Source organism: Lonchura striata, chromosome 22 (genome assembly GCF_050655825.1).
Source record: "Lonchura striata isolate lonStrDom1 chromosome 22, ASM5065582v1, whole genome shotgun sequence".
Lineage (NCBI taxonomy): Eukaryota > Metazoa > Chordata > Aves > Passeriformes > Estrildidae > Lonchura > Lonchura striata.
In genome coordinates this window covers 3256608-3283985 of record NC_140724.1, presented here as the reverse complement: position 1 = coordinate 3283985, position 27378 = coordinate 3256608, and the positions used below count along the sequence as shown (strand labels likewise).

The following is a 27378-nucleotide window of genomic DNA, read 5'->3' as shown; positions in this document are numbered from 1 at the left end:
GCACCCCACGGGTGGGGATTTGTTCCTAAATCCCACCCCGGGCTGGGCCGTGGCTGCCAAAGTCCGCGGGGTTGGCAAATAAAGAGAAATAAATGATTAACCCGGGGCAGGAGGGGACAGCCCCGGTGGCAGCGCCGCTGTCACCCCCCTCGGGGGGTCCCCCAGGAATTTGGGGCAGGGTGAGACCACCAGCATCCCCCCAAAAATCCACGAGGGAGCGGCTGGCAGCAACGATTTTATTGGAATGAACCAAAAAAAAAAAAACCAGGTTACAGTCAAGAGGAAAAGGAGGGAATTCCAACTTGGCTCAAGCAAGGCCAAAAAAATGCACCTAAAATAGGTGAAAACTCCAACTTTTCCCTGGGGGAATGACCTGAATCCACAAAGAATTCTCCTTGGAAAAGCAGTGGCTCCTCAAGGACGGGAGAAGTGGCCAAACTGGAGCTGCTTTGTTCGACAGCAGCTCGAAAAAACCCAGGAAAAAAACAAAACAACTTTGAACCCGCATAAAAATGCAAAAAACTCGAGGGGGGTGGGGGGAAAAAACCCTGAAATTGTTGGGATTCCATCCAGCAGCTGCACGGGGATGAGCTGTGGGAGCAGCAGCATTTTTGGGGCTCAACTCAACCCCCGTTACTGGGAGGGCTGGAAGGCAGCAGGATTTCCCTTGGGGTTCACCCCCACGGGGATGAAATCCCAAAATTACAACCCCACAGCCCCCGGGATGCTGCTGCAATCCCCGAGCATCCCCAAAATGAACAGAGAAAGAATAAATTAACACCAGAACTGGGAATTGAGGGGACCCCCCTGGGCACGGGGGGCAAAGAGGGGCGGGCGGGGAGCAGAATTCCGGGCGCCATCCCGGATTTGTGGGTGCAGGGCCAGCTCCATGCCGGGTTTCCCAGTTCCATCCGGGGTTTGGGGTCCTGGCAGGTTAGAGGAAGAAGAGCTGCTCGCAGAGGTGGGCGCTGGGCTCGTGGTGCAGGACCTGGCCCACCAGCAGGGCCAGCTTGTGGGCGTACTTGCAGGGGGCAGGGACGCGCACGGTGCCCGGCCAGTTCCAGTACAGGTGGCACAGCTTGAAGGTCAGCCTGGGGACAGGGAGAAATGGGATTTGGGAATGCTGGGAATGCAGGTTCAGATCCCAACTGGAACAGGGAAAAATGGGATTTGGGAATGCTGGGAATGCAGGTTCAGATCCCTCCTGCAACAGGGAGAAATAAGATTTGGGATTTCCAGGAAAGGAGAAGGATGCACGGTGCCCGGCCAGTTCCAGTACAGGTGGCACAGCTTGAAGGTCAGCCTGGGGACAGGGAGAAGTGGGATTTGGGAATGCTGGGAATGCAGGTGGATCCAGGTTTAGACCCCTCCTGGAACAGGGAGAAATGGGATTTGGGAATGCTGGGAATGCAGGTTCAGATCCCTCCTGGAACAGGAAGAAACAAGATTTGGGATCCCTGGGAATGCAGGTTCAGATCCCAACTGGAACAGGAAGAAATGGGATTTGGGATTGCTGGGAATGCAGGTCCAGATCCCTCCTGGAACAGGGAGAAATGGGATTTGGGATTGCTGGGAATGAGGATGGAGCCAGGTCCAGATCCCAACTGGAACAGGGAGAAATGGGATTTGGGATTCCAGGAAAGAGGATAAATCCAGGTTCAGATCCCTCCTGGAACCTGCTCCCAGCTGTCCCTGTTCTGGGGGGCTCTGGGACCCCTGCCCTTTCCCCCGGACGATTTTGAGGGTCTCTCCCTTTCTTCAGGGAGGATTTTGGGGAACTGTGGGATATTGGGGGGCTCTGGGATTCCCATCCTTTCCCCTGGATGGTTTTGAGGGTCTCTCCCCTTCCCTCTGGAATATTTTGGGGTGCTGCAGGATATTGGGGGGCTCTGGGATTCCTGCCCTTTTCCCTGGATGATTCTGAGGGTCTCTCCCATTCCCTCTGGAATATTTTGGGGCGCTGCAGGATCTCAGGAACCCAGGGCCTCCTCCCTTTTTCCCTGGATTATTCTGAGGGTTTCTCCCCTTCCCTGTGGAATATTTTGGGGTGCTGCAGGATCTCAGGAACTCCTGCATTCCCCCTGGATGATTTTGAGGTTCTCTCCCATTCCCTCTGGAATATTTTGGGGCGCTGCAGGATCTCAGGAACTCCTGCATTTCCCCTGGATAATTCTGAGGTTCTCTCCCTTTCCCTGTGGAATATTTTGGGGTGCTGCAGGATCTCGGGAACCCAGGGCCTCCTCCCTTTTTCCCTGGATTATTCTGAGGGTTTCTCCCCTTCCCTGTGGAATATTTTGGGGTGCTGCAGGATCTCAGGAACTCCTGCATTCCCCCTGGATGACTTTGAGGTTCTCTCCCATTCCTTCTGGAATATTTTCGGGTGCTGCAGGATCTCAGGAGTCCAGGGCCTCCTCCCTTTTTCCCTGGATTATTCTGAGGGTTTCTCCCATTCCTTCTGGAATATTTTGGGGTGCTGCAGGATCTCAGGAACTCCTGCATTTCCCCTGGATAATTCTGAGGTTCTCTCCCATTCCTTCTGGAATATTTTGGGGTGCTGCAGGATCTCAGGAACTCCTGCATTCCCCCTGGATGATTTTGAGGTTCTCTCCCATTCCCTCTGGAATATTTTGGGGCGCTGCAGGATCTCAGGAACCCAGGGCCTCCTCCCTTTTCCCCTGGATTATTCTGAGGGTTTCTCCCATTCCCTCTGGAATATTTTGGGGTGCTGCAGGATCTCGGGAACCCAGGGCCTCCTCCCTTTTTCCCTGGATTATTCTGAGGGTTTCTCCCATTCCCTCTGGAATATTTTGGGGTGCTGCAGGATCTCAGGAACTCTGGCACTCCTCCCTTTCCCCCTGGCTGTTTGAAGGGTCTCTCCCCTTCCCCCTGCAGGATTTTGGGGGGCTCTGGGACTCCCACCCTTTCCCCTGGATGATTTTGAGGTTCTCTCCCATTCCCTCTGGAATATTTTGGGGCGCTGCAAGATCTCAGGAACTCCTGCATTTCCCCTGGATAATTCTGAGGTTCTCTCCCCTTCCCTGTGGAATATTTTGGGGTGCTGCAGGATCTCAGGAACTCCTGCATTCCCCCTGGATGATTTTGAGGTTCTCTCCCCTTCCCTGTGGAATATTTTGGGGTGCTGCAGGATCTCGGGAACTCCTGCATTTCCCCTGGATAATTCTGAGGTTCTCTCCCCTTCCCTGTGGAATATTTTGGGGTGCTGCAGGATCTCAGGAACTCCTGCATTTCCCCTGGATGATTTTGAGGTTCTCTCCCATTCCCTCTGGAATATTTTGGGGTGCTGCAGGATCTCAGGAACTCTGGCACTCCTCCCTTTTTCCCTGGATTATTCTGAGGTTCTCTCCCCTTCCCTGTGGAATATTTTGGGGTGCTGCAGGATCTCAGGAACTCCTGCATTTCCCCTGGATGACTTTGAGGTTCTCTCCCATTCCTTCTGGAATATTTTGGGGTGCTGCAGGATCTCAGGAACTCCTGCATTCCCCCTGGATAATTCTGAGGTTCTCTCCCATTCCTTCTGGAATATTTTGGGGTGCTGCAGGATCTCGGGAACCCAGGGCCTCCTCCCTTTTTCCCTGGATTATTCTGAGGGTTTCTCCCCTTCCCTGTGGAATATTTTGGGGTGCTGCAGGATCTCAGGAACTCCTGCATTTCCCCTGGATGATTTTGAGGTTCTCTCCATTTCCCTCTGGAATATTTTGGGGTGCTGCAGGATCTCAGGAACTCCTGCATTTCCCCTGGATAATTCTGAGGTTCTCTCCCCTTCCCTGTGGAATATTTTGGGGTGCTGCAGGATCTCAGGAACTCCTGCATTCCCCCTGGATGATTTTGAGGTTCTCTCCCCTTCCCTGTGGAATATTTTGGGGTGCTGCAGGATCTCAGGAACTCCTGCATTTCCCCTGGATGATTTTGAGGTTCTCTCCATTTCCCTCTGGAATATTTTGGGGTGCTGCAGGATCTCAGGAGTCCAGGGCCTCCTCCCTTTTTCCCTGGATTATTCTGAGGGTTTCTCCCATTCCCTCTGGAATATTTTGGGGTGCTGCAGGATCTCAGGAACTCCTGCATTCCCCCTGGATGATTTTGAGGTTCTCTCCCCTTCCCTCTGGAATATTTTGGGGTGCTGCAGGATCTCAGGAACTCCTGCATTTCCCCTGGATTATTCTGAGGCTCTCTCCCCTTCCCTGTGGAATATTTTGGGGTGCTGCAGGATCTCAGGAACTCCTGCATTTCCCCTGGATGATTTTGAGGTTCTCTCCCATTCCCTCTGGAATATTTTGGGGTGCTGCAGGATCTCGGGAACTCCTGCATTTCCCCTGGATGATTTTGAGGTTCTCTCCCCTTCCCTGTGGAATATTTTGGGGTGCTGCAGGATCTCAGGAACTCCTGCATTTCCCCTGGCTGTTTGGAGGGTCTCTCCCCTTCCCCCGGCAGGATTTTGGGGTGCCAGGACCCCCCTCACCTCTGGAGGTGCTCGGAGCTGAGGTTGGCCGTGTTGCACATGCAGATGTAGCGCGTGGGGATGCTGCAGCCCTGCCGGGAGTGATGGGCCAGCAGGAAGAAATCCTGCCTGCAAGCACAAAAAAAGAACATTTTCATTTCTTTTCCACCCCAAAATTAACATTTTTGTACCTCGGGGCACTGGGAACCCCAGACTGGGCTGGATTTTTCACCCCAGAATGGTGATTTTGAACCACAAAGGTTTAATTTTTGCATTCCACTTGCATTTTTTTAAATTTTTGCACTCCACTTCCATTTTATTTTAATACTTGCACTCCACTTGCATTTTTAAAAAATTTTTGCACTCCACTTGCATTTTAATTTTTGCATTCCACTTGAATTTTATTTTAATTTTTGCACTCCACTTGCATTTTTTAAAATTTTTGCATTCCACTTGCATTTTATTTTAATTTTTGCACTCTACTTGCATTTTTTTTTAAATTTTTGCACTCCACTTGCATTTTATTTTAATTTTTGCATTCCACTTGCATTTTATTTTAATTTTTGCACTCCACTTGCATTGTTTTTTGCACCCTGGGGTGTTTTTGCCACCGTTTTTCTTTCACTCTGGGGTTTTGTTTTGCACGCTGGGGTGGGTTTATAACCATTTTTTTTTTTGCACTCGAGGTGTTTTTACACCCCAAAGTCTGAGGTTCTTTTTTACACCCTGGGCTATTTTTACTTTTATTTTTTACACCTTGGGGTGCTTTTCCATCCATTTTTTCCACACCGAGGGTGAATTTTTTTTCCCCACCATGGGGGCATTTTCTCCTGCTTTGTTTACACCAAATTTTTGTATTTTTTTCCACTTGGGGGTGATTTTTTCCCCCCATCCCAGCTCCTCTCCTGTCTGAGGTTCTTTTTTACACCCTGGGCTATTTTTACTTTTATTTTTTACACCTTGGGGTGCTTTTCCATCCATTTTTTCACCCTGAGGGCAGTTTTTTTGTTCCCACCCTGGGGGCATTTTCTCCTCTGTTTTGTTTACACCCAATTTTTGTTATTTTTTTCCCCTCAGGGCTAAATTTATCCCTCCCCAGGGTGTTTTTTGCCCCATCCCAGCTCCTCTCCTGTCTGAAGTTCTTTTTTACACCCTGGGCTATTTTTACTTTTATTTTTTACACCTTGGGGTGCTTTTCCATCCATTTTTTCACCCCAAGGGCAGATTTTTTTCCCCACCATGGGGGCATTTTCTCCTGCTTTGTTTACACCAAATTTTTGTATTTTTTTCCACTTGGGGGTGATTTTTTCCCCCCATCCCAGCTCCTCTCCTGTCTGAGGTTCTTTATTACACCTTTGGGTGCTTTTCCATCCATTTTTTCACCCCAAGGGCAGATTTTTTTCCCCACCCTGGGGGCATTTCCTCCTCTGCTTTGTTTACACCCAATTTTTGTTATTTTTTTCCCCTCGGTGGTGATTTTTATCCCTCCCCAGGGCGATTTTCCCCCCCAGCCCCAGCCCTGCCTCTCACCAGCCCGAGCTGGTGATGCCGTGGTCGATGACGGTGCCCAGGGGAGGGGACACCAGCTCCTCTCCTGTCTGGCAGTAGAAGTTGGTGCTCAGCTGCTTCTGCACCACGACCACCACCAGGCTGGGCTGGTAATTTTGGAAGGTCTGGAAGCTCTTCTGGAGCTGGGGCACCTCGTACTTGAGCACCGTGTCCAGCTGGGGGTCGGACACCCCGTCTCTGTACACCACGATCTTCATGGGCAGGGAGTGGTTCAGCTTAAGGGGGAAAAAATGGGTAAAATCAGCTCGTTTTTACCTCCCCTGCCACGCACAGGGATGAGCTGAGGGAGGTTGGGAAAATATTCCCTGGTTGGGAGAAGTTTGGGTGTTGGGGTGGAGCTGGGAATTCAGCCCGCAGTGGGGTGGGTTTGGGGAGGGAGGTGTTTGGATTAATCAAAATTCCAGAGTGATTTGGGTGGGTTTGGGGGGTGTTTGGATTAATCATGGAATTCCAGATTGATTTGGGTGGGGAGGGGGGTGTTTGGATTAATCACAAAATTCCAGATTGATTTGGGTGGGGAGGAGATTTAAAATCATCTCATTCCGTGGGCAGGGGTCTCTCACTGTCCCAGGGTGCTCCTTGGATGCTTCCAGGGATGAGGCAGCCACAGATTCCCTGGGAATTCCATCCCAGGCCAGGAATTCCTTCCCCACATCCCACCCATCCCTGTCCCTCCAAATTCCCAGCGTGCAGGGCTGCTCCTGCAGCACCCACAGATGAGGAAACAAAATCAAAAAATCCTGGAATGGTTTGGGTTGGAAGGGACCTCAAAGCCACCCCAGGGGATGGGACCATCCCACCCCTGCCATGGGTAAGGAACTTTCCACTATCCCAGGCTGGCCTTGGACACTTCCAGGGATGAGGTTGGGATTTTCCCTGCCCTCTGCCCTGTCCCGGGCTGCTTTTGTCACTCTGGGGACAAGGGACAGGCCTCTGGGAGCTGAAACGTGGCGCTTCCCTCCGAGCAAACAGATAAGGACGAGCTGTCCCAGCTCCACATCCAGTCCAAAGGCTGCCAGGGAAGCTTTGCTCCTCCCAGGCTGGAATTTTGGGAGGTTTTCCCCTTGTTTTTGGGGGAACGTGGAGCCACAGGAGGGTGGTTTTGGCTGGCCTCACCTCGTAGAAGCGCTTGAGGGCTTGGGAGAGGCAGAGGCGGAGGCTGTCTGCGATTTCCTGGTGGGGCATCTGGAAAACCACCCTGGAGTACCACTTGGTGAGGATGCTGGGGATGGAAAGGGAAGGAGCAGCCTGGAGGAACCCCCCCAGCACCAGGAAAAATCCCCCCGAGCTCCTGTGCAACCCCAAAGCCACCCTGGCTCAGCATTCCCAGCCCCTTCCCCACGCCCAGCTCGGGGACAGCAGCACCCTCACCCCGCTCCCGGCCAAGGAAAAGGGGTTTTGGGGTGGGAAATCCTGAAAAATCGCCAGGGCAGAGCAGGAAAACTTCCCCCACTTCGCCAGGAAGCCACGTACTGGTTCATGCTGGCCACGAAGCCGATGACTGAGCGCATCCCCTGGCTCCTGCTGTGGTGGACGTCCATGCCCACCACCATCAGCTGCTTCTGGAGAGGGAAAAAGGGGGGATTTAGGGATTGTGTCCATGACCACCACCATCAGCTGCTTCTGCAGAGGGAAAAAGGGGGGATTTAGGGATTGTGTCCATGACCAGGACCATCAGATGCTTCTGGAGAGGGAAAAAGGGGGATTTAGGGATTGTGTCCATGCCCACCACCATCAACTGCTTCTGCAGAGGGAAAAAGGGGGATTTAGGGATTGTGTCCATGACCAGGACCATCAGATGCTTCTGGAGAGGGAAAAAAGGGGGATTTAGGGATTGTGTCCATGACCAGGACCATCAGCTGCTTCTGGAGAGGGAAAAAGGGGGGATTTAGGGATTGTGTCCATGCCCAAAACCATCAGCTGCTTCTGCAGAGGGAACAGAGGTGGGATTTAGGGACAATGTCCATGCCCACCACCATCAGCTGCTTCTGCAGAGGGAAAAAGGGGGGATTTAGGGATTGTGTCCATGACCAGGACCATCAGATGCTTCTGGAGAGGGAAAAAGGGGGGATTTAGGGATACTGTCCATGACCAGGACCATCAGGTGCTTCTGGAGAGGGAAAAAGGTGGGATTTAGGGATAATGTCCATGCCCATGATCATCAGCTGCTTCTGGAGACAGGAAAAAAGGTAGAATTTAGGGATTATATCCATGCCACGACCATCAGCTGCTTCTGGAGACAGGAAAAAGGGGGGATTTAGGGATTGTGTCCATGACCAGGACCATCAGCTGCTTCTGGAGAGGGAAAAAGGTGGGATTTAGGGATAATGTCCATGACCACGACCATCAGACATGGGAACAGAGCTGGGATTTAGGGATAATGGAGCAGAAAATAGAGGTGGGATTTAGGGTTAGTGTCCATGTCCACCACTATCAGATGCTTCTGGAGAGGGAAAAAGGGGGGATTTTGGATAATGTCCATGACCAGGACCATCAGATGCTTCTGGAGAGGGAACAGAGGTGGGATTTAGGGACAATGTCCATGCCCATGATCATCAGCTGCTTCTGGAGACAGGAAAAAAGGTGGAATTTAGGGATTATGTCCATGACCAGGACCATCAGACAGGGAAACAGAGGTGGGATTTAGGGGTTATATCCATGCCCATGACCATCAGCTGCTTCTGGAGATGCAACAGAGATGGGATTTAGGGATAATGGAGCAGGGAAAGGCAGGTGGGATTTAGGGACAAAGTCCATGACCAGGACCATCAGCTGCTTCTGGAGAGGGGGAAAAGAAATGGGAATTAGAGATAATGGAGGGTGGAAAAGCAGGTGGGATATAGGGATAATGGAGCAGGAAACAGAGGTGGGATTTAGGGATAATGTCCATGCCCACAACAATCAGCTCCTGCTGGAAAAGGGGAAAGGAATTGGGAATGAGGGATAAAGGAGGATGGAAAGGCAGGTGGGATTTAGGGGCAACAACTGTGAAATGGTTCTAGAGGGTGGAAAGGTGGGATCTAGGGATCACAGCCATGCCAACAACCCTCAGCTGCTTCTGGAAGGGGCAAAAAACACCCGGGGTGGGATTTAGGGATAAGTCAGACACCTCCAGGCTTGGATCCCTGCAGCTCCAAGGCACCCCAGAGAAGCCAACCCCGATTCTCCAGCTGCTTCATCCATCCTGTGCTCACAATAACCCAACTCCCCCACAGCAACCCAGCCCCTCCAGAGCTCCCAGGCTCATCCCGGGGTTTTTTCCTGTCTTACCAGTGGGATATCAACCCCCCAGAGCTGCCCGCCCAGCTTGCAGTTCATCTGCAGCAGAACCTTCTGCACCACGCTCCTGATCTTGCCAGGATGGCCCGTGAGGGACTGGGCGTTGATGACCTGAGGGGAGGGAAAAAACAGGGAAAAAGTGAGGCTGGAGACAGCCCTGGATCCCCAGGAATGGGGGTCCCAGCCCACCTGGGAGGGCACAGGGGTCTGCACGCAGCAAAGCTTCTTGATGGCCCCGTAGACGTCGTCCCGGCCGCCGGGGATGATGCACAGGAGGAGCTGCACCTTGTCCTGAGGGGGAAAAAATGGAATTGTTCAGGTTGGAAAAGCCCCCCTGGAGCTCTGAGTCAAGCCCAAGGCCACCAACAACCCACGTGCCACGTCCCCACCTGCAGGGATGGGGACTCCACCGCCCCCCTGAGCAGCTCATTCCAGTCTTTAACCACCTTTTTCCATGAAAAAATTTAAAAATTCCTCCTGGTGTCCAACCTGAGCCTCCCCCGGCACAGCTCGAGGCTGTTCCCTCTTGTCCTGCCCTTTGTTCCCAGCCCCAGCTGACCTCATGCTCCTGTCATGGATTTTTAGGGAAAAATGGGGTCCCCTTGAGTCTCTTCTTCTGCAGGTTGAGACCCCCAGGTGCTTCCCAGTGATCCCCCAGGGATGTCCCTGCTCCTCACCTGGCTGCCCAAAAATCCCCGGGGATGTCCCCGCTCCTCACCTGGCTTCCCAAAGAACTCTGGATGGCCCTGATGTCAGCTCCATCCCACCTTCCCAAAGATCCCCCAGGGATGTCCCTCTGCCCACCTGGCTGCCCAAAGAGCTTGGATGAAGCTGACATGGGCTCCATCCCACATTCCCAGTGATTCCCCCATCCCCAGGATGTCCCTCTGCTCACCTGGCTGCCCAAAGACCTTGGATGAAGCTGACATGGGCTCCATCCCACATTCCCAGCGATTCCCCCATCCCCAGGATGTCCCTCTGCTCATCTGGCTGCCCAAACACCCCAGGGATGTCCCCGCTCCTCACCTGGCTGCCCAAAGAGCTTGGATGAACCTGACAGGGGCTCCATCCCAGCTTCCCAAAGATCCCCCATCCCCAGGGATGTCCCTCTGCTCACCTGGCTGCCCAAAGAACTCTGGATGAACCTGACAGGGGCTCCCACTTCCCAAAGACCCCCAGGGATGTCCCTCAAACACCCCCAGGGATGTCCCTCAAACACCCCAGGGATGTCCCTCTGCTCACCTGGCTGCACAAACACCCCCAGGGATGTCCCTCAAACACCCCCAGGGATGTCCCTCAAACACCCCCAGGGATGTCCCTCTGCCCACCTGGCTGCCCAGGGAGCCCTGGATGAAGCTGACATGGGCTCCCACTTCCCAAACACCCCAGGGATGTTCCCACTCCTCACCTGGCTGCACAAACACCCCCAGGGATGTCCCTCAAACACCCCAGGGATGTCCCTCTGCTCACCTGGCTGTCCAAACACCCCAGGGATGTCCCTCTGCTCACCTGGCTGCCCAAACACCCCCAGGGATGTCCCTCAAACACCCCAGGGATGTCCCTCTGCTCACCTGGCTGCCCAAACACCCCCAGGGATGTCCCTCAAACACCCCAGGGATGTCCCTCTGCTCACCTGGCTGTCCAAACACCCCCAGGGATGTCCCTCAAACACCCCCAGGGATGTCCCTCAAACACCCCAGGGATGTCCCTCTGCTCACCTGGCTGTCCAAACACCCCAGGGATGTCCCTCTGCTCACCTGGCTGCACAAACACCCCCAGGGATGTCCCTCAAACACCCCAGGGATGTCCCTCTGCTCACCTGGCTGCCCAAACACCCCAGGGATGTCCCTCTGCTCACCTGGCTGCCCAAACACCCCAGGGATGTCCCTCAAACACCCCCAGGGATGTCCCTCTGCTCACCTGGCTGCCCAAACACCCCCAGGGATGTCCCTCTGCTCACCTGCCCGAATCTGTGGACTCCCACACTCACCTGGCTGCCCAGGGAGCCCTGGATGGCCCTGACGTAGGTCTCGATGCGCTCGTCGCGCAGCTCCTGCACCAAGGGCTGCCCCACCTGCATCCCCATGGCCCCGCAGCTGCTCCTCACGGCCGCCAGCAGCTCCTTGGCCAGGTGCTGCAGCCGCTTGGGATAGACCAGGAGCCAGGAGCTGATGGAGATCTGGGAGGAAAGCAGGACAGGCCGGGGTTTGGGGGCCTTGCTGCGGCTCCCAGTCCATGCAGGGGATCCCCAGGGGGGAGAGGAGGAAGCTACGGAGGACAGGGGGGAGTTTGGGAGAGGGAAAGTGGGCCTGGAACCTGGAGCACAGCAGAGTTTGGGAGAGAAACTTGGGAGAGGGAATTTGGGCAAAGAGGAGCCTGTAGCACAGAGGGGAATTTGGGAGAGGGAAAGTGGGCCTGGAGAAACCTGGAGCACAGAGGGGAGTTTGGGAGAGGAAAAGTGGGCTTGGAGGAACCTGGAGCACAGAGGGGAGTTTGGGAGAGGAACCCTGGGCTTGGAGGAACCTGGAGCACAGAGGGAATTTGGGAAAGGGAAGTTGGGCTTAGAGGAACCTGCAGCACAGAGGGGAATTTGGAAGAGGGAAAGTGGGCTTGGAAGAACCTGCAGCACAGAGGGAAGCTTGGGAGAGAAACCCTGGGCTTGGAGGAACCTGGAGCACAGAGGGAATTTGGGAAAGGGAAGTTGGGCTTGGAGGAACCTGGAACACAGAGGGGAGTTTGGGAGAGGAACCCTGGGCTTGGAGGAACCTGGAGCACAGAGGGAATTTGGGAAAGGGAAGTTGGGCTTAGAGGAACCTGCAGCACAGAGGGGAATTTGGAAGAGGGAAAGTGGGCTTGGAAGAACCTGCAGCACAGAGGGGAATTTGGAAGAGGGAAAGTGGGCTTGGAAGAACCTGCAGCACAGAGGGGAGCTTGGGAGAGAAACCCTGGGCTTGGAGGAACCTGGAGCACAGCAAGGAGTTTGGGAGAGGGAAAGTGACCCTAGAGAAACCTGGAGCACAGAGGGGAATTTGGGAGAGGAAAACTGGGCCTGGAGGAACCTGGAGTACACCAGAGTTTGGGAGGGGAGAATTTGGGAGAGGGAAAGTGGGCTGGAGGAACCTGGAGCACAGCAGGGAGTTTGGGAGAGGGAATTCGGGCAAAGAAGAACCTGCAGAACAGAGAATTTGGGAGAAGTGACCCTAGAGAAATCTGGAGCACAGAGGGGAATTTGGGAGAGGAAAACTGGGCCTGGAGGAACCTAAGCACAGCAGAGTTTGGGAGAGGGAATTCAAGCAAAGAGGAACCTGCAGCAGAGGGGAATTTGGGAGAGGGAAAGTGGGCTTAGAGGAACCTGGAGCACAGAGGGAAATTTGGAAGAGGGAATTTGGGTAAAGCAGAACCTGCAGCTGAGGGGAATTTGGGAGAAGTGACCCTAGAGGAATTTGGAGCACAGTGGGAGAAGGAAACTGGGCCTGGAGGAGCCTGGAGCACAGCAGAGCTTGGGAGGGGGAAATCTGGGAGAGGGAATTCGGGCAAAGAGGAACCTGCAGCACAGAGAATTTGGGAGAGGGAAAGTGCCCAAGGGAAACCTGGAGCACAGACAGGAATTCGGGAGAGGGAAATTTGGGCAAAGAAGAACTTGCAGCACAGAGAATTTGAGAGAAGGAAAGTGATCCAAGAGAAACCTGGAGCACAGAGGGGAATTTGGGAGAGGAAAACTGGGCCTAGAGAAACCTGGAGCACAGAGGGGAATTTGGGAGAGGAAAACTGGGCCTAGAGAAACCTGGAGCACAGAGGGGAATTTGGGAGAGGAAAACTGGGCCTAGAGAAACCTGGAGCACAGAGGGGAATTTGGGAGAGGGAAATCTGGGAGAGGGAATTTGGACAAAGAGGAACCTGGAGCACAGAGGGGAATTTGGGAAAAGTGACCCTAGAGAAATCTGGAGCACAGAGGGGAATTTCAGAGAAAGAAAGTGGCCCAAGAGAAACGTGGAGCACAGAGGGGAATTTGGGAGAGGAAAACTGGGCCTGGAGGAACCTGGAGCACAGCAGAGAGTTTGGGAGAGGGAAATTTGGGAGAAGGAAAGTGACCCTAGAGAAATTTGGAACACAGAGGGGAATCTGGGAGAGGAAAAGCAGCCCAAAGGAAATTTGGATTGAATTCCATCCAGGTCCTGCCTGTGGAAGGCTCCCTCCACCCTGGGACGAGGCGGGAAACAGACACCACAGCCACATACCTCCAACTCCTCGGGGAAAAACAGGCTGGAGCTCCCATCCAGCACAAACCAGGGCAGGGTTTGTGCTGGAAGCAGCCCAGCCACAGGGCCCAGCACTCGGGAAAACCCATCCCAGCCATCCCCAGCAGGGCAGGCTCTGCTCACCACGGCGATGGGCACCTCCTTGGTCACCTCGCGGTGCCAGCCCAGCTCCTCGGTGGGGAGGAAGGAGCGGTGCCGGAGGTTGATCCTCTCCGTGGGCAGGATGTGAGCCTGGGTCTGGGCAGAGGGGGAAGCTCCAGAGCTGCCTGTGCTGCCCCGGGTGGGCAGGGGGAGGCGGGGAGCCCCGCAGGCTTTCCTCACCCTGTAGATATCCGTGTCCAGGAGCAGCCCCCAGCCCTGCAGCTCCCGGGACGCCTCGGCGCTGTCGCGGATGCGGCGCAGGAGGCCGGCGAGGCGCTGGTAGTGCTGCTGGGGGTTCTGGATCATCTCCCACGTCACCTCCTGAAGGAGCAACACCCGGAGGTGAGGCAGGGCTCCCGAAGCCTCGGGAAAAGCGGGAGCAGGGCACGAGACACGCTCTGACCTTCAGCATGCGGCTGTTCTTGCGGAGGTCGGAGAGGCCGGTGAGGAAGGTCAGCTCTGGTACCAGCAGCACCATCTTCAGCTGGGGCTGCAGGGAGGGACAGGCACCCTCAGCATTCCAGGGGCTGGGAATAGCTGGGAATAGCTGCTCTGCCCAGGGGCTGCAGGAGGCCAGAGCAGCCCGTGGATCTCCATGCCCGCTCACCCTCCCCTCTGGCATCTGCTTCTCCTTGGGCTTGTGGACGAGCAGGGGCTGGTCCAGCTCCCTGATGGTGATCCCGTGGGTCTTGCTGGAAAAAAAAAACATTATCACACCCCCCCTGGAATTTCGCTTTGGGACGGATCTTGCAGAACACCCAGCCCCAAACCCCCTCCCTGCTCCCACTCCCCCCAACCTGGCATCAGCCCATTCCCACAGCGTGATCCAGCAGCTCCTCCTCACCTGTAGTAGTCCACAAAGGTGATCTCCTGCCCGCTGGCCAGGGTGAAAGTGTCCCTGGGGGTCTTGTCCCAGTCGATGTCGTCCACGCGGTAGGTGCGGTTGTTGTAGCGTGTCATCACCACGCTCCCCACCAGCTGCTTGATGCACTCGTCCTGGAACGTCCTCTGGCTCTGCGAGTGGATGGTTTGCCTGGGAAAAGAGAAGAGGCACGGCATGCTCCCCCCCAGTGCCACCCCACCTCCTGCAGCACCCTCGTCCCCCCCCGGCTCTGGGGGGGTTTTGCTGCTTTCCTCACATCACGCTCAGCACGGACTCGCTGCGGATGACCTTGTGGATGGAGTCCACCATGAGGAAGAGCCCGCCGTCCTTCCTCCCGATGCTGACGGCGTAGCCCGGCCAGATATGGAGGCTGCGTCCGGAGGGAAAGAGGCCTGGCTTAAACTTGGAGCAGCCAAGCAGCTCCCAAAACTCAGCGATTCACTTCCCAACTACTCCAAGCAAGCTGCTCCAAAGTCAGGCCGACCTGGGAACGCTTCCCAGTTTCCAGGGAAACAGGGATGATCCTGTGGGAAGGCAAAGTGCCAGCACCCACCTGTATTTCTGCAGGGTGGTGGCCTGGGCAGGCTCAAAGAAATTTCTCCCAACCAGGCTCATATTTAAGATTTTCATCACTCTAAGGAAGGAAAAGCAGGGAAAGTAGGGCTGGATGAGGACTGACAGGAAGGAGGAGGAAAGGGGTCTCCTCCTTGGGCTCGGGGAGGGTCTTTGTGGCCCCTCACCTGCGGAACACCACGTTGTAAAAGGGGATGCAGAGATCCGAGCTGGGCTCCAGGATTTTGGTCATCTGGATGCTGATGATGATCTCCTGCCCGTCGCTGCTCCTCTGAGCCTTCAGGCTGACCTTTGGCAGGGCCAGAGGGGTTCTCCCACCCAAAACAGGGGCACCCCTGTACCCCCAAAGCAGGGGAGACCTCCCCCCCCCCACCCCTTACCTTGGGGATCTGGATGGGCAGGAAGAGGATGGAGCCGTCGAAGGCTATCACGTCCCCGGTCACAGCGCGTTGCTCCTTCACCATGGCAAAGCGGGCAGCCTTGCACTCCACCTCGGGGCTGGGGGCACACAGGGGCTCTTCTCCCTCCTCTGCCTCCCCCAGACCTCACTCAGCCCACCCAAAAATCCCCCACGAGGGCAAAAACCCCAGAGCTCTCTGACGCGCCGGGGCCGCTCCACCTCATGGGGACGCAGAGGGCTCTGCCAGGGGACACCCCAACCTCGAGGGGCTGTGGGGGACCCTTGAGGGGCTGTGGGGGACCCCTGCCCCCCGATATCACCTGAAGGTGACGTGGTACTGGTAGACAGCTTCGTTCTGGCAGTGGATCTTCACGAAGTTCAGCCCCACGTGGACGGCGGCTCCCTTCGCCACCGCCTTGGTGCCCTGCGCCCTGCGAGGGACGGGGGCTCAGCAGCGAGCCAGCAGCACCCAGATCCCAAAATGGGGGGCTGGGGGCATCGCTTACGGCCTGGCAGCAGCTGAGGGGCTCTCCGGGGCGGGCACGGGCAGCGGGCAGGGCTGCGGGCTGGGTGGGCACGGGGCGGCTGGTCCAGGCTGGGTGGGCAGCGCGGCCCCTCTGCCTTTCCACAGGATCCTGCGTCCCCAGGGCGGGCTGCGGTGAGCCCTGGCACACGCTGGGGACACACTGGGGGTGGCCTGGCTGCAAACCCCCAGCGACGAGCCCGAAACCCCCCCCAAAAACCTCCCTGCTCCTGCTTCTCCAGCAGCCTGGGGGCTCGAAACACCCGAGTTTTGGGATAAAGGGAGAGGGAAGGGGAGGTGGGGAGACAGAGGGAATAGGGCGGATATATGGGGGCAGGGGGATGGAAGGGGAGAAGGAATGGGGCAGAAGACAGGAGGGACAGGAAGGATGGATGGATGGAGGAGCCGGAGGAGGGTGGGCGCTGAGGGTTCAGGGCCGTGGGGGACTCACTGCCCACGCGTGGGGAGCGCGGCCAGCGCCGCCCCTTCATCCTCCTCCTCCTGCCGCACCGGGCCGGGCGGAACCGCAGCCGTCCCATCGCCAGCGCCGCCGCCCCGGCCTGCGGGAGCAGCACCGCCGTGAGCGGCTCCGCGAGACCCACGCGCGGCCCTCGGCGCCCCCTCAGCACCGGCACCCACCCAGGGGCCGCTCCAGGGGCCGCTCGTGCAGGCCCAGCCCGCGGAACAGCGCGGGCAGCGGCGACGCCGCGCGGCCGGGGCAGGGCGGGCGGGCGGACAAGGCGGCGAGCCCGCGGAGCCCCCGGGCCGCGGCGGGCCCGGCTGCGCGGAAGGGCCGCGGCGGGTCCATGGCGGGAGGATCCGGGTCCCGGTCTGGATTCGTGTCCGGGCCCGGCGGGCTCGGGCTCGGGTTCGGGTTCGGGTCCCGGTCCGCCCCGTCGAGGCGCGCCCTCAGCCGCGGCCACGCCGCCGCCGCCGCCCCGAGCGCACGCGCCGCCCCGCCCGCGCGCGGACGCGGCGCTGATTGGCCGCCGCCGAGGACACGCCCACACCGCGGGGCCCCCGACCCCGCCTCCCCGAAAGGGCGGGAGTGGGGAAAGGGGGCGTGGCCAAGAGGAGAGGGGGCGTGGTCAAGAGGAGAGTGGGCGGGGTTATGCAAATTAAACTGGAGGGAAGGCAGAAACTATGGGGGAGAGAAGGGGTGGGGGGGATACGGGATTGGGGGGGAAATGGGACGGGCAGGGGAGGGTTGGGGTGGGATTTGGGGGTAAAATGGGATGGGGTGGGAACGGGGGAAATATGGGATGGGCAGGAAAAGGATAAGGTGGAATTTGGGGGCAATATGGGATGGGCAGGAAAGGGGAAATATAGGACGGGCAGGGGAGGGTTAAGGTGAAATTTGGGGGTAAAATGGGATGGGGTGGGAAAGGAAGGATGCAATGGGGCAGGAGGGGGAATGAGATGGAATTGGAGAGGTAAAATGGGACAGGAAGGTGGGGGTGGGATGGGATGGGATCCATGGGATGGGATCCATGGGATGGGATGGGATCTATGGGGTGGGATCCATGGGATGGGATCCATGGGGTGGGATGGGATGGGATCCATGGGATGGGATGGTTTGGGGCAGGAATGTGGGATAACACGGAATTGGGAGGGCAAGCTCAGGTGTGGGGGGGTTTCAGATGGGAAGGGGCGGGAGATCAAGGTGAGAGGGGCAGTGCAGGCCCAGCCCTGCCCAGGGCTCAGTGCCCCCCATCCCTGCTCCCTTCCCAGGGGCTGGTGCCACCCAGGGAGCTCCAGCTCCACGCTGGCAGCCCTGTCACCCCCCGGGACAGCGTGGGGACCACCCAGTGCCCCCCACCCGCTGCGGCCACCCCAAGGCCTGGCAGGGCCCAGCAGAGGTGACAGAACAAGACTGACACAGCAAAAGAGGTTTTTATTCCAGGTTTTTCCCCCAGGACGTTTGTCCTGCTCCCACCACAGGGCTGGGGGGACACACCAGGACCCCCCACACCCCGAGCTCCCCGTTTGGCACTGGGGGGAAGCCATGGGTGCGGGGCACACAGCCGGACACCCTGCGGGGCTGGCAGGAGCTGGCTCTGCCCCACAGCTGCCCCAGCCCCCTCCCCACGTCCCAAAGGCACATCTGGAAGGGCTGAGGGTCCCTCCCGGGGGTTTTAGGGGGCTGGGACCCCCTCGGCTACCGGTGCCGGTGCTCCAGGAGAGCCTCGAAATCCGGGGAGCAGACGAGTTTGTGCCTGACGTGGCCCAGCACGATCATCTCGCCCGTGCGGTTGTCCCCGATGCCGACGGACACCAGCTCCTGTCCCAGGGGGCACAAACAGCCCTGAGCAGCCCCCTGCCACAGGAACCCCTGCGACATCCAGCAGGACCCTTCCCCACCCTTCTCACAGGGGAGGGATGCCCAAGAGCCAGCACGATGGCCTGAGGGGTTTTATTGGGGTGAAACCCCCCGAAATTGGGTGCCGGGATCACTTCCATACCTGTAGGAAGGAGCAGGGGGTGCCCATGGTCACGTCCAGGGTGACCTTGCCCAGCACCAGCTGCACTTTTCCTGATTTTCGGATGAGCAGCTTCCCCACCTGGCCCTCGGGGAGGTCGGCCAGGGTGCAGGTGTTCTCAGCCTGCTTCGCCTCCTGCCAGGGCACAGCGGGACTGGGATCAGCCCTGGGGACTGGGATCAGCTCTGGGGACTGGGATCAACCCCATGGGACTGGGATCAGCTCTGGGGACTGGGATCAACCCCATGGGACTGGGATCAGCCCTGGGGAATGGGATCAGCTCTGGGGACTGGGATCAGCTCTGGGGACTGGGATCAGCCCTCGGGACTGGGATCAGCTCACTGGGACTGGGATCAGCTCTGGGGACTGGGATCAGCCCCATGGGACTGGGATCAGCTCTGGGGACTGGGATCAGCTCTGGGGACTGGGATCAGCTCACTGGGACTGGGATCAGCCCTCGGGACTGGGATCAGCTCACTGGGACTGGGATCAGCTCTGGGGACTGGGATCAGCTCTGGGGACTGGGATCAGCCCCATGGGACTGGGATCAGCCCTGGGGACTGGGATCAGCTCACTGGGGACTGGGATCAGCCCTGGGGACTGGGATCAGCTCTGGGGACTGGGATCAGCCCTGGGGACTGGGATCAGCCCCATGGGACTGGGATCAGCCCTGGGGACTGGGATCAGCTCAATGGGACTGGGATCAGCTCACTGGGACTGGGATCAGCCCTCGGGACTGGGATCAGCTCACTGGGACTGGGATCAGCCCTGGGAAATGGGATCAGCTCACTGGGACTGGGATCAGCTCACTGGGACTGGGATCAGCCCCAGGGACTGGGATCAGCCCTCGGGATTGGGATCAGCTCACTGGGACTGGGATCAGCCCTGGGGACTGGGATCAGCTCTGGGGACTGGGATCAACCCCATGGGACTGGGATCAGCTCTGGGGACTGGGATCAGCTCTGGGGACTGGGATCAGCTCACTGGGACTGGGATCAGCCCCATGGGACTGGGATCAGCCCCATGGGACTGGGATCAGCTCACTGGGGACTAGGATCAGCTCACTGGGACTGGGATCAGCCCACTGGGACTGGGATCAGCTCTGGGGACTGGGATCAGCTCAGGGGACTGGGATCAGCTCAGGGGACTGGGATCAGCTCACTGGGACTGGGATCAGCTCTGGGGACTGGGATCAGCCCTCGGGACTGGGATCAGCTCTGGGGACTGGGATCAGCCCTCAGGATTGGGTCCACAGCACAGAACTGGGATCACTCCATGGGATCAGCTCTGGGGACTGGGATCACAGCATAGGACTGGGTTTGCCCCACTGGACTGGGATCACAGCACAGGGATCAACCCAGGGGATTTGGATCAGCCCATGGGATTGATGGGACAGCACCACGGGGGGACAGTGACACCATGGGATGGAGGGACACCATGGGATGGGCTGGAAAGAACACCACGGGATGGGGGGACAGTGACACCACGGAATGGAGGGACACCATGGCTGGAAAGGGCACCACGGAATGGAGGGACACCAGGGGATGGGGGGACAGTGACACCACGGCATGGAGGGACACCATGGCTGGAAGGAACACCATGGGATGGGGCAACATCCTCGTGGGCTTGGCAGAGATGACTCCACCGAAGGGGATGGGCTGAGGCGACACCCCGAGCGTGGCCCTACCTGGCTCTTCTCCTGCTTCACCAGCAGCACCTGGCCGTCCTCGCTGTGCAGCTCGGCTTTGCAGGGTTTGGTGTCGTGGCTGGGGGGCTGGCCGGGCAGGGTGTCGGGGAGCTGCAGGAACAGCAGCTCCTCCTCGGCCGCCAGGCTCAGCCGCTGCAGCAGCTCGGCCGCGGCCACGGCCCGCGGGAAGCCGGGCGGCCCCTTGGGCTGGGCGGGCCTGGGCTCCTCCTCCCGCGGCTCTTCCTTCACTGCACAGGGGCTGCGTGGGCACGGGGAAAAGGGGGACACCCCCAGCTCGTCCCCGCCGTGTCCCCAGCCCGGCCCAGCCCACCTTTCACCGCCGGCACGTCCAGCTCCATCTTCTCCTCCTTGGAGGCAGGGAGCCACGGCTGCGCCTCCTCCTGCTCGGCCGCCTCCTCCTTGAAGAGCCACCCCGAGTGGGCCAGGGGCAGCTGCACCGGCTTGTTCCGGATGTCGTTCTTCAGCCCCGGGTCATCCAGGAACTGTGGGGACAACAGGGGACACTCAGCACTGCCAGGGACACCCAGCACTGCCAGGGACACCCAGCACTGCCAGGGGACACCCAGCCCTGCCAGGGGACACCCAGCACTGCCAGGGACACAGGGGACACTCAGCTGTGCCATGGTGACACAAGGGACACCCAGCACTGCCCTGGTGACTCAGGGAACACTCAGCACTGCCAGGGACACTCAGCACTGCCCTGGGACAGGCAGGGGACACTCAGCACTGCCAGGGGACACCCAGCACTGCCCTGGGACAGGCAAGGGACACTCAGCACTGCCAGGGGACACCCAGCACTGCCCTGGGACAGGCAAGGGACACTCAGCACTGCCAGGGGACACCCAGCACTGCCAGGGGAAACCCAGCACTGCCATGGTGACACAAGTGACACCCAGCACTGCCCTGGTGACTCAGGGGACACTCAGCACTGCCAGGGACACTCAGCACTGCCAGGGGACACCCAGCACTGCCCTGGTGACTCAGGGGACACTCAGCACTGCCAGGGACACTCAGCACTGCCAGGGGACACCCAGCACTGCCCTGGGACAGGCAGGGGACACTCAGCACTGCCCGGGGACACCCAGCACTGCCAGGGGAAACCCAGCACTGCCATGGTGACACAAGGGACACTCAGCACTGCCCAGGGACACAAGGGACACTCATCACCGCCCGGTGACACCAAAGCCACCCCCTTGCAGGCCCACTGACATCGTCCTTCTGCAGCATCCGCAGGATCTGCTTGGTCTCCTCGTCCGTCTCCCTCTTCTCCTTCTTGATGTTGATGATGTGGGAAGGGCCGAAGTCGGATACGTCCACGGCCCTGTCCCAGGAGCCTGCTGGGGACATGGAGCAGCCCGGGGTCACCCCAAGGCCGGACACCCCAAAAAAACCCCAGCGGGAAGCTGCCCTTACCCTTCTTCTTCATCATCTCAGCAGGGCCCTGCTCGAAGATGGAGTGGGACTGGATGACCTCGGGCCGGCTGCGGCCCCGGCCGTGCCCGTCCCGCTGCCGCTCGCGCTCCTTCTTCTCCTTCTTCACCGACACGTCCTCGCGGGGCCTGGGCACGGGGGCAATGGGGGGAACGGGGGGAATGGGGAGAATGGGGGACACAGGGGGAACGTGGGGGACATGGGGAGAATGGGGGACACAGGGGGAACGTGGGGGAATGGGGGACATGGGGGGAATGGAGGGAACGGGGGGCACGGGAGACATGGAGGGAATGGGGGGCACGGGGGCAATGGGGGGCATTGGGGGAATGGGGGCACGGGAGGCACAGGGGGAAGGGGAGGCATGGGGGGAATGGGGGGACGTGGGGAGAACAGGGGGAATGGGGGACATGGGGGGAATGGGGGGAACGGGGGACATGGAGGGAATGGGGGGCACGGGGGCAATGGGGGGCATTGGGGGGCATTGGGGGAATGGGGGCACGGGAGGCACAGGGGGAAGGGGAGGCATGGGGGAAATGGGGGCACAGGGGGAACGAGGGGCACAGGGGGAATGGGTGGCACAGGGGTAATAGGGGACACGGGGGGAATGGGGGACACAGGGGGGACATGGGGGGAACAGGGGAACGGGGGGCACAGGGGGAATGGGTGGCACAGGGGCAATGGGGGACACGGGGGGCACGGGGGGGACAGGGGGCACAGGGGGGACATGGGGGGAATGTGGGGCATGGGGGGAACAGGGGGCACGGGGGGAAGGGGAGGCATGCGGGCAATGGGGGGAATGAGGGGCACAGGGGGAATGGGGGGCACGGGGGGGACATGGGGGAACGGGGGGCACGGGGGGAACAGGGAGCACAAACGGGGGGAAAGGGGACACAGGGGGAATGGGGGGCAATGGGGGGAATGAGGGGACCGGGGGGCACGGGGGGCACAGGGGGAAGGAGGGGGACAGGGGGCATGGGTGGCACAGGGGAACGGGGGGCATGGGGGGAACGGAGGGCAAAGGGGGAATGGGGGGCATGGGGGGAATGGGGGGGACATGGGGGGAATGAAGGGAACGGGGGGAATGGGGGGCAGGGGGGGGACATGGGGGGAATGGGGGGGACATGGGGGGCACGGGGGACATGGGGAGAACAGGGGGCATGGGGGACACAGGGGGCAATGGGGGGAACGGGGGGCATGGGGGCATTGGGGGCATGGGGAGAATGGGGGGGAATGGGGGCACAGGGGGCATGGGGGGATTGGGGGGAATGTAGGGAACGGGAGGAATGGGGGGCACGGGGGGAATGGGGTACACAGGGGGCACGGGGGGCACAGGAGGCACAGGGGGCACGTCAGCCTCAGCCCTGCCCCATGGCCCTGCCATGACCCGGGGGCTTGGGAGGAGATCCCTGGACAGCACCCGGAGGCACTTTTGGGATAATTATATGGAATTCTGAGATATTTATATGGATATTTAGGAAATTTATATGGAATTCTGAGATATTTATATGGATATTCGGGTTATTTATACGGAATTCTGAGAATTTCCATGGATATTTGGGATATTTATGTGGAATTCTGAGGTATTTATATGAACATTTAGGATATCTCAGACATTTCCATAGATATTTGGGATACTTCTATGGATATTTCCATGGATATGGAATTCTGAGATATTTATATGAACATTTGGGATATCTCCATGGATATCTCAGCCATTTCCATGGATATTTGGGATATTTTTATGGATATTCCCATGGATATGGAATTCTGAGATATTTGCATGAATACTTGGGATATCTCCATGGATATCTCAGCCATTTCCATGGATATTTGAGATATTTCTATGGATATTCCTATGGACATTCAGGATATTTATGTGGAATTCTGAGATATTGATATGAACATTTGGGATATCTTAGACATTTCCATTGATATTTGGGATATTTATACAAATTCCTGAGAATTTCCATAGATATCTGTGATATTTCCATGGATATTTGGGATATTTCCATGGATATTCCTATGGATATTCAGGATATTTATATGGAATGCTGTGATTTTTATAGGAACATTTGGGATATCTCCATGGATATCTCAGCCATTTCCATGGATATATGGGATATTTCTATGGATATTCAGGATATTTATATGGAATTCTGATACATTTATATGAATATTTGGGATATCTCAGCCATTTCCAAGGATATTTGGGATATTTCTATGGATATTCAGGATATTTATATGAAATTCTGATATATTTATACGAACTTTTGGGATATCTCAGCCATTTCCATGGATATTTGGGATATTTCCATGGATCCCCTTCCACTCCTCCCTTCTCCAACCCAACCAGTTCCACTCCCCACAACCTCCCCCCCACCAAAAACGCTCCAGCCCCCCAAAACCATCCCCATCCCCCCTTTTTTAACCCCCCTGATGTCCACTCACTCCTCCTTGATCTTCCTGCTGATGATGTTGGGGGCAAAGGTTTTCTGTGGGCAGAGAGGAAAAAAAAATCACCCCAAAATCCACCCTGGGCTTTGTCACCACCCCAAACCCTGGCTGGGGATGGGGAGTGACCCCAATTTTGGGGGGAAAAGGGGGGTCTCACCTTTTTGACGCCGCCCAGGGTGAGGTCGCGGGAGCGGATGGAGGGCAGGCGGCCGGGGCCGAGTTGGGGGGCGGCGCTGGGGCGCCGGCCCAGCACCCCCCGGAGCCCCGGGCGGGCGCTGCCCGGCGAGCCCGAGCTGCCAGAGCCACCCTCGGCCATCCTGCGGGCAGGGCGAGGGTTCAGGGCTGGGGGCTGCACCCCGAAATGGGCTCGGTTCTGCTCAAATCCCAGGAATGAACCCCGAAATGGGCTCGGTTTGTGACAGACCCCGAAATGGGCTCGGTTTGTGACAGACCCCAAACTGGGCTTGGTTTGTGACAGACCCCAAAGTGGGCTCGGTTTGTGACAGACCCCGAAATGGGCTCGGTTTGTGACAGACCCCAAAATGGGCTTGGTTTGTGACAGACCCCAAAGTGGGCTCGGTTTTTAACAGACCCCGAAATGGGCTCGGTTTGTGACAGACCCCAAACAGGGCTCAGTTCTACACAAATCCCAATAACCAACCCCAAAATGGGCTCGGTTTGGCTCAAATCCCAGTAACAGACCCCAAACTGGGCTCAGTTCTACCCAAATGCCAATAATGGATCCTAAATTGGGCTCAGTCCTACATAAACCCCAGTAACAGACCCCAAACAGGGCTCAGTTCTACACAAATCCCAATAACCAACCCCAAAGTGGGCTCAGTTCTGCTCAAATCCCAGTAATGAACCCCAAAATGGGCTCGGTTTGTAACAGACCCCAAACTGGGCTCGGTTTGTGACAGACCCCAAACTGGGCTCGGTTCTGCTCAAATCCCAGGAACGGAACCCAAACTGGGCTCAGTCCCACATAAACCCCAATAATGGACCTCAAACTGGGCTCAGTTCTACACAAATCTCAATAATGAACCCCAAACTGGGCTTGGTTCTGCTCAGATTCCAGGAACGGAACCCAAACTGGGCTCAGCCCTACATAAAACCCAATAATGAACCCCAAATATGGCTCAGTTCTGCTCAAATCCCAATAATGAACCCCAAACTGGGCTCCGTTCTGCACAAACCCCAATAATGGATCCTAAATTGGGCTCAGTTCTGCTCAAACCCCAATAACCAACCCCAAACTGGGCTCAGTTCTATACAAACCTCAATAATGAACCCCAAACTGGGCTCAATTCTACATAAACCCCAGTAACAGACCCCAAACAGGGCTCAGTTCTACACAAATCCCAATAACCAACCCCAAAGTGGGCTCAGTTCTACATAAACCCCAGTAACAGACCCCAAACAGGGCTCAGTTCTACACAAATCCCAATAACCAACCCCAAAGTGGGCTCAGTTCTGCTCAAATCCCAATAATGAACCCCGAAATGGGCTCAGTCCTATGCAAACCCCACAAATGACCCCCCTGCACCCCCAAATAGGGTCCACGTGTAGCCCCCTCCCCAGGGGTCTCAGCACCCCACACACCACACACACACCCCTTATCCCCCATACACCCCAAACAGGACCCAAACAGGACCCCTTATCCCCCCCCACACCCCAAACAGGACCCCTTGCACCTCTTACACCCCAAACAGGACCCCTTGTCCCCTCCCCAGGGGTCTCAGCCGCCCATATACCCCAAAAAGGACCTCTTGTCCCCCACACACCCCAAACAGGACCCCTTGCACCCCATACACCACAAACAGGACCCCTTGTCCCCCTCCCTGGGGGTCTCAGCCCCCCATAAACCCCAAACAGGACCCCTTGTCCCCCACACACCCCAAACAGGACCCAAACAGGACCCCCTTGCACCCCACACACCCCAAACAGGACCCAAACAGGACCCCTTGTCCCCCATACACCCCAAAAAGGACCCAAACAGGACCCCTTGTCCCCCTCACACCCCAAACAGGACCCAAACAGGAGCCCCTGTCCCCTATAGACCCCAAACAGGACCCCTTGTCCCCATCACACCCCAAACAGGACCCAAACAGGAGCCCCTGTCCCCTATAGACCCCAAACAGGACCCCTTGCACCCCTTACACACCGAACAGGACCCCTTATCCCCCACACACCCCAAACAGGACCCCTTGTCCCCATCACACCCCAAACAGGACCCAAACAGGACCCCCTGTCCCCTATAGACCCCAAACAGGACCCCTTGCACCCCTTACACCCCGAACAGAACCCCTTATCCCCCACACACCCCAAACAGGACCCAAACAGGACCCTTTGCACCCCTTACACCCCAAACAGGACCCCTTGTCCCCTATACACCCCAAACAGGACCCCTGTTCCCCCCTCCCCGGGGCTCCCAGCCCCCCCGTTCCCCCCAGCACCCCCTCACGCCCCTCCCCGGGGGTTCGGACCCCCATGAGCCACCCCCGGCCCCCCAAAACCCCAAAACCCCCTGGCAGCGCCCCCCGCCCCTCACGGGCCTCACCCCCCTGCGCCCCCTGCCCCCTCCGCGTCCCCCTCTCCCCGCCATTCCCACCCCCTCGCGCACCCCCAAAGCGGACCCACCCTCCCCCCGCCCCCCAGGGGGACCCCTCCGTGCTCGCTGCCCCTCCTCGCACCCCTCAGGACCCCCGGGACCCCCCAAAATCCTCCCCCGGCCCCGCCACGCCGCCCCTCACCCTGCCCGGGCAGCCACGGGCTCGCCGCCCCCACTGCGCATGCGTCACTCACGCCGCGCTCTTCCTGAGGCGACGCTGCCGCCGCCATCTTTGCTGAGGGCACGGCGGGTTTGGCAACGAGCTGCCATCTTTGTGGTTGGCAATGCCCGAGCCGGTGTGAAGGCGGCGGCGCCATCTTTGTGACGGGCAGCGCCCTGCTCTCCAAATGGGCAGCGGGGGCAGCGCTGTGGGGGGACATTTTTGGGGGGTCACTCAGCCTTTCATTTAACACCCTCACGGGATTCCTGCAGTGCGACCACCCCCTCAGGGTCCTCTGCAGCCCCACAGCCGGCACCCCCACAGAGGGGGTTCATGCGTGAGCACCCCCTCGCAGAAATTTGGGGGGCAATGAGGATTTTGGGGTGTTCTCCCACCCTCCCACCCGAAAAAAAGCTTTTCCCCTGCAAGAAGGGTGTTTACTACGTGCAAA

General features: G+C 58.0%; 2 protein-coding genes across 4 annotated transcripts; both read right to left on the bottom strand.

The window, feature by feature from the left end:
- Positions 1 to 203: 203 nt before the first annotated feature.
- Positions 204 to 18187, bottom strand: PIWIL2 (piwi like RNA-mediated gene silencing 2). The gene is made up of 22 exons (XM_085559098.1): positions 18173 to 18187; positions 16723 to 17224; positions 16535 to 16643; positions 16067 to 16195; positions 15881 to 15991; positions 15541 to 15658; positions 15328 to 15449; positions 15141 to 15221; positions 14844 to 14957; positions 14549 to 14737; positions 14312 to 14396; positions 14108 to 14194; positions 13885 to 14025; positions 13687 to 13800; positions 11295 to 11483; positions 9494 to 9595; positions 9296 to 9415; positions 7499 to 7587; positions 7142 to 7247; positions 5987 to 6240; positions 4478 to 4585; positions 204 to 1091 (listed from the first exon to the last, which is right to left on the bottom strand). The coding sequence occupies exons 1-22, from the start codon at positions 18185 to 18187 to the stop codon at positions 935 to 937; spliced, it is 3042 nt and encodes a 1013-aa protein (XP_085415224.1). The 3' UTR covers positions 204 to 934.
- On the bottom strand, positions 17958 to 26969 carry POLR3D (RNA polymerase III subunit D). 3 transcript variants are annotated; one of them, XM_077789223.2, is made up of 9 exons: positions 26910 to 26969; positions 24314 to 24473; positions 24151 to 24194; positions 21685 to 21830; positions 21481 to 21608; positions 20582 to 20753; positions 20251 to 20498; positions 18546 to 18698; positions 17958 to 18364 (listed from the first exon to the last, which is right to left on the bottom strand). In XM_077789223.2, exons 1-9 carry the CDS (start codon positions 26948 to 26950, stop codon positions 18242 to 18244), a joined length of 1215 nt encoding a protein of 404 aa, XP_077645349.2. In that variant the 5' UTR covers positions 26951 to 26969; the 3' UTR covers positions 17958 to 18241. The 3 variants fall into 3 exon arrangements, with proteins under 3 accessions (XP_077645349.2, XP_085415296.1, XP_085415297.1); XM_085559170.1 differs by having other exon boundaries at positions 21481 to 21605; XM_085559171.1 differs by lacking the exon at positions 26910 to 26969 and having other exon boundaries at positions 24314 to 25734.
- Positions 26970 to 27378: the final 409 nt, after the last annotated feature.

Coding starts and splice junctions, on each gene's coding strand:
- PIWIL2 (XM_085559098.1), bottom strand. Junction 14,195..14,311: donor AGCAGATGCCAGAGGGGAGG/GTGAGCGGGCAT, acceptor CCCTCCCTGCAG/CCCCAGCTGAAGATGGTGCT. Junction 9,596..11,294: donor AGGGCTCCCTGGGCAGCCAG/GTGAGTGTGGGA, acceptor TTTCCCCCTCAG/GACAAGGTGCAGCTCCTCCT.
- POLR3D (XM_077789223.2), bottom strand. CDS start 26,950: ATGCGCAGTGGGGGCGGCGAGCCCGTGGCTGCCCGGGCAGG. Junction 20,754..21,480: donor GGATGCTGCAGAAGGACGAT/GTCAGTGGGCCT, acceptor TTGTCCCCACAG/TTCCTGGATGACCCGGGGCT. Junction 18,699..20,250: donor TGAAGCAGGAGAAGAGCCAG/GTAGGGCCACGC, acceptor GTGCCCTGGCAG/GAGGCGAAGCAGGCTGAGAA.